Here is a 6,287-nt window from a genome sequence, read left to right as displayed (position 1 = left end):
GTGGAAGGTGTCCCTGCCCATGGCAGGGGGATTGGAACTAGGTGATCTTTAAGGTCCCTTCCAACCCAAACCATTCTATGATTCTATGAAGACAGAGACTTTTTTTCAAGTATCGTAGAAATCTTTAGCCTGGTTCTGTTTGCTAAATAATAATGTGATATAACAGGTTAGTGAGTACTCAGTATGGTAGTGTATGAATTTACAGCACACCAGCTACTCTACACAAGCTCCCCATGGGATGCTCTGAGTGTACACTAACTTTGAGTTAACTGTAATGTACAGTAAATTATCCTGCACAAAGGCATTCTTAGTGCACAGTTTTCGAGCTGGCATACTACTTACTCTGCAATTCTGTTTAACACCCTGACATAAATACAGCTATGTAAAGAGACTCCAGACTTCTTTTGTATCTGCTACTTCAAAAATCCGTTTTTCTTCATGCTCAGTAAACTACATCAACCAAAACTTGCAAATGTTTCTATCAGAAAGCAGTAAACCACAGTGCTTTCTATGATACGCTTGCAAGAAAGGGTAGGTAGTAGACTTGAGTGATGCTTTTTCTTCAATAGCCAGTCTTCTGCTAATCAAGGCTTTGCATAAATAATAAGGCACTCCAGGCTTTGCATAAATAATAAGGCCCTCCATAGGCCATGAAGAAAAATGGTTCTCTTGCTCTTTAATTGGTGGTGCTTGAGGACTTCACATCCTCTTATAACAACCTTTAGAAGACTTGATCGATACGTGTTTTTCCTCATCCGGTGCTCAGGAAGTCTTAATGAATAAAGTGGCAGCTGGTCTCCAAATAAGTAATGCTGAAATAGAAAAAATAAACAAAAATTATAATGTTAATTTTCTATCCTCCAGACTCGTTTCAACCAGTGTCTCAGTAACCAGGATTTTGCCTTGGATGAAGACGATGATGATGAAATGGAGAGAACAAGCAAGTAAGAAGCCTGTTTGGATGTGTGTGTATGTATGGGAGAAAGGGTAGCTAGTGTTTTTCAGCAAAGTTGAGTTCAAGTGACACATTTTTCTTCTGTCCAGGCTGCTAGCTTGATTCTTGATGTAGATGATGTCAAGTAGTTTAGGATTAAATCTGCTTTCAAAAAGAGGGACAGCCTATTACATCTTTTCATTATTTATAGTGCCTGGAAGAGCTTGACATAATCCTCAGTCTTCACAGACTCAAGATAAAAAGATAGACTACATACACAAAGAAGCGGTGAAATAATATTTGTCAACATGGTGGGCAGTGACCTCAGCTAATCTATTCTTTAAGGCTTGGGTTGTGGTCATGATAACGGAAAGTTTTCTGAAGGGTCTGAAAGAGAAATATTGCCTTGTGAGTTTTATATCAAGGTCTTCCTATGTGTGAATTAAAGGAAAATCATAAGTTGAGGCTTAAGCTGCATTGGGGCATTCTCTGATTGAAATCAGGAGATGATTTTGATAATGAACATATAGATATAAACTATGAAGGACCCTGAAAGCAAATTCAAGCAGCTTAAGCCATGATGCAGTAGGGAAGAGGGAGCTACTGAAGTGTTCAAAGGATATCATCAAAACAGTGAGCCATGGAAATACCCTTTGTAGTAGTATTCTGGATAGACAGAGGTAAGGAAAGACTGCAGTAGTATGGGGGTCAGAGGTAAGGATATTGCCATGAATGAAAGAGAAAATAAGAGACAAAAGCACCAGTTCTCCTTGCAGATGGGCAGTACTCCAGTAAATCTGGTCATATGACCGAAGAAGAGTTGCAGTATGAGAGTCTTGCCACTAGAACAAAGTATGTGGCTAGGTCAGCTGGAGAGGTGTAGCAACACTGACCTAAGTATAAGGTATAGACAAGGGAAAAGAGGAACCAATTTTGGAATAACTGTAAAATTTGGAGGAAAGATTTGGGAAGTCATATTAAGGGTGACCTGAAATAACAATTACAGTGGCTGGGGAAGAGCCAGGAGACAGGAAAACCAACTAATGGTAACTGTGTCTCCATAGATATCATACATCCATGTTTAGGAAGATTCTTAGTAGAAAGAAATTCCGGGTTTATGTTCCCTTTCAAAAGTCTTGGAACGCATTCTCCTACTTACTTTCAGAAGCGGCTGTAATAAAATGGCTTTTATGTTCCTAGCTGATGGAAAAGTTTTTGTTTTCAGGTTATCATCAGAAGACAGTGAAGAAGCTTCTGCTTACTTTTATGATAGTGATGATTCTGGTGAAACTGGAATAACTCAGCATCAAGGAGAAATGGACTTGCTCGGGGAGATTTTGGACACGCTGAGCACACACAGTTCAGATCAAGGAAAGCTCTCAGGAGCAAAGAGCCTGGATTTCTTTAGGTCAATGGATGACATTGATTACAAGGCTGCGGTTAGTCTTCTGCTTTCATTTGAAAAACAACTCCAGTCCCTTTATAGTGGAATCCTGCACTTGTGGAATCAACAACATGCAGCTCAGGCGCTGCAGCATAGTCCTTAGAATTGCTAGTGTGTATTCCCAGGGCTATGTAACAGTATACCCATGCTGGCCGCTGCCTGATGGTTTTTCACCAGCCAGGAGATTGGTTAAACCTTTGTCCAGTTTACCAAGTCATCTTGGAACAGTATTTTGCCCTTTTAACAGTAACCACATATAGAGCTGTGAATAATGAAATAATTTACTTAATCAAATAGTTTAATATTATATTTAGGTGTTCGATCTGGTATTCCCAGAGCTGGTTTTAGTCTTTTTTTATGTGGTTTAGAAGGTATTTATTTCCATTTTCACCTTGCATCCTTAAACTAGTCATAGTGATGTGGTGATGTTTCCATCTTGATTAAGTCATGGGATCCGTGAGGTAATTGCATGTGAAACACTGCTAGAATAGTACTCCAGAGCTTTCTAAGAGGGGTCCTTGATCCTTTTTTAGGTAGAGTTGCACAGGACCTGTAGTGTAAACAAACTGCTTGCCTACAGCTTTAAAACCCTCACCAAGTCACTGCTGTGATGTTAGCCAAAAAAATGTTAGTGTTTTTGAATTCCTGCTCATATCAGCTGTCCAACATTTTCTTTTGCTGAAAGGGATCCTATAGTAGAAGATTCATTACTGGAACAGCAAGTTTTGATGCAGATGTTTAAAAAGCTTGTAAAATTTTATATTATGAGTGTCACACAGGGGTCACATTAATAAAATGCCCATTTTTGTTTGTTTGGCCAAAAAAATTTAATATTGAAAGTTGGTGTAATTAATTACTGAAGCAAAGAGTAAATGCCATCTGGTTTTACTTTTAGTCCAGCTCCTTCTCATATTATGGACACAAACCAGCAAAGTATGTCTTTGTTCACTGTCAAAACTGCTTGTGCAAAGACTGAACGGACAGGGGAGACAGAAATCCTTCCTCTGTACAAAAGGCGATCCTTAGGATAAGAGACAGTGTTCTGGCGAGGAAGTGTAAAAACACTTGATCTTACCTTGTTTCTGGGATTCTTGTTTTGTAACATTGAACCCCAAAGGGGACACACAAAATCCATTACAGTATTTTTGTTTCAAAAGTGCCAGTGTAGAGACGTTTCTTGTGACGTTAACTATAAACACGTGTTCTTTCTTTCAGAACAAGTCAAATGCACCTAGTGAGAGCAACCTTACCCTGCTCTGCAGCAGTGCTAATGATCAAGCAGAGTGGAACCTCGGTCAGGATGACAGTGTCCTCCATGGGAAGCAGCTCCCTCCATCGCCAAGGAAGCAAGCTGCTTCTGGTGGCCATAGAGAATCTCTCTCAAGGCTGGAAGAAGAAAGTGGTGACAAAACCTTTATTACTGACAAGATGGACACCACTAGTATGACATCCCCATTTCCAGTACGATCAAGTGCCCCGTTTGCTTCTCTAGAAAGTTTCAAAGCAGGCTATTCTTCCTGCAAGTATGCAAAGCAGAACGAAACACTAAGCAATACCTCAGAAGATCAGCTCCCAGCAAGTCTTGCTCAACATCCATCCATTCTGGTCCCATGGGAGAAAGATGGGAAGGAAGGAAATGAAACTCCGGAAGAGGGTGGGCTTCTTCAAGAAGTGGTGTCATTATGTAAACTGAGTTCTGCTTTTCACTGTGGTTTAAATATTTCAAAGGATAGCTTATCCAGCAGTAGCAGTGGAAATAAAACATAAGAAAACTATGAGAAGAGAAACTTGACTCCCATCAGAAGTTAAAGGGAGACTACTCAGGACTCCATATAACTCCATATAACATGATAACCAAAAGATGAAAAAGGAATAAGAGATCTTTGATTATAAAAATAATTCTCTTCAGTTGAGTATGCATTTTCTGCCACTGGGACATCCACTTCTGTGTTTACCCAGTTCATTTGTTGGCTGTAGTTAGGTCCACAAAACTGAACTAAATATATGAATGCACTCTTAAATCAGGTACTAGTTAGTCTCTGTGTTAAAAATACAGCAGGTGTACGGTGCTTCCTAGCATTTGCTTCCTCTAAGCAGCAGGAAAGGTATCACCTAACAGGTAACCAGGTTTTGAAGGTACTATATTAATTCCATTAAGCCTGAAATGAACCGAGCAATCTGATTTGCCTGAAATGTACAAATGTTAATGTTTGTAATGAATAATAATTGCCTTAATCTTTTGAGAAGAGGCTTAACTATCTTAGAAGATGAATGCAAATCTACAAAACAGCAATAATGATTTTCCATGGCAAGAATTTGCTTCAGCAAAGGGGGGGGAAAGGAAACTTTTTTTAGATTAAGGAATTTCTTGTGAATATAACTTGGAACTTACTCCAAACTAAAACTGTGGCCCTGTCTTCCAGACTTGGAAAAGGTAGCGCGTGCTTTTCTCTGTTCTGTAAAGTACATGAAGTGCTGAATTATAATGTGACGTTTATTAACTTCTGTTTACAACTAAGACACTTTAAAGACATATTATCCGGTTTCCCTAGGTAAACTATTTCACCTAAAAATTTTCAGAAAGGAAAGTGTAAGTGGAATTGATAGATTTCTGTTATTTTTTATTTTCTACAGTTTAATAGCATTTGTGTCTCTTCTGAACTATTTTCTTTCCATTTTTAGTAGCTACCTTTTTGAAGGTAGATTGAATTACTGTTACACAGAAGTCATATTTAGTTAAATTATTAGAGAGTCATGACTAAAAATTACTTGTAACACTAGAAAACTAAAATTACAGATTCAGCTTAGGACTGCATATATCCAACTCTCATTTTAGCCAAGTTGAACAACCAAAAATCTCTCTCTAAATTCAATGAAGGAGAATAAATGGACTTGATGTATATTTTATTTAGAACAAGCATTTGTCCTCCTGGCAGCGTTTATGAGGAATATTTGGATATTTAAAGTCTGAAAATTCTTGCTGCTGTATCGAGCAGCTCTTTCCTTTTTTTTTTTTTATTTTTTAATTTTCCTCCCCTTTTCTTTTTCCATCTCTCCACCTTACCATATATACATTCTCCTCCACAGTAGCTCAGGACAGGAAAGGCATGAAGCAAGTTTCAGCAGATTGGAATTGACAACTTTGAAGGATATTTGTGATGCAGTTGGCAGAAGTAACACATGGGTATAAAATTAACTGTGCCTGAGAAGAATGCGCTCCTGCTCTTCCAAACTCATGTCAGAAACCTTCTTTCTTTCTTTCCCTCTTCGGCATGAATGGTTAGTCTTAGTCTCAGTATAGGCCTGAGTGAGCACATTCATGAGGTCAGTATTCGGATCAGACTGCGCTTTAATATCTTAATAGTAGTTTGTAGCAAAGTTTAATATCAGTTGCCATATTGAGATTTATGAATTAATTTTCCTTCTAGCTAACACAAATGGAAAGGGGTTTTTTGGCTGCTTTATTACAAGGCAGCTGACCTAAGGGAATGGATCCATATCATTACAGAGGCAATGTTTGATGCCTTACCAAAGAGGTGCAGTAGAGCGAGACCTTGGTTTTGTTAGTGCAAAAGTTCCAGCTTGTTCCAGGATGAGAAGGGCAGGGCCAGTACTTGCCATTGAGGATGAGCCTCCGGAATTACTTTTTTTTCAATCAGTGCAATGAAGGTAAAAGGTTGTAAAAGTGCAAATCTTACAGAAATATCTGTGTCTGATTAGAGCATGAACATTCCTGAGGGCATCTGCAGTCTGCATTGCTGCAGAATCTCAGTATTCCAGAGTTAGAGGTGGTATGTCCAGAGGTCTGTACTCCGAAGTACTTATCTATCCGTTGGTTTCCTCTTGTGTGTCAACATGGTATGTAAGCTGGAAGTGGATTTTTTTTTTTTTTTTATAACATTCTATTTG

The 6,287-nt window shown here is 38.7% G+C and overlaps 1 protein-coding gene across 1 annotated transcript in view; it reads left to right on the top strand.

Moving 5' to 3' along the window:
* The window catches only part of DENND1B (DENN domain containing 1B), a 167,086-nt gene extending 162,145 nt beyond the window's left edge, over window positions 1-4,941 (top strand). Inside the window, exons 20-22 of the mRNA XM_009283216.2 lie at window positions 865-944; window positions 2,160-2,373; window positions 3,594-4,941. Coding sequence (XP_009281491.1) covers window positions 865-944; window positions 2,160-2,373; window positions 3,594-4,145 — 846 coding nt within the window. The 3' untranslated portion in view covers window positions 4,146-4,941. The remainder of the gene's footprint in view (window positions 1-864; window positions 945-2,159; window positions 2,374-3,593) is intronic.
* The last annotated feature ends 1,346 nt before the right edge of the window (window positions 4,942-6,287 follow it).

This window comes from Aptenodytes forsteri, unplaced genomic scaffold, assembly GCF_000699145.1.
Source record: "Aptenodytes forsteri isolate BGI_AS27 unplaced genomic scaffold, ASM69914v1 Scaffold181, whole genome shotgun sequence".
NCBI classification, from domain to species: domain Eukaryota; kingdom Metazoa; phylum Chordata; class Aves; order Sphenisciformes; family Spheniscidae; genus Aptenodytes; species Aptenodytes forsteri.
The sequence above is the reverse complement of the archived record's forward strand: the minus strand, read 5'-3'. Positions and strand labels throughout refer to the sequence as shown.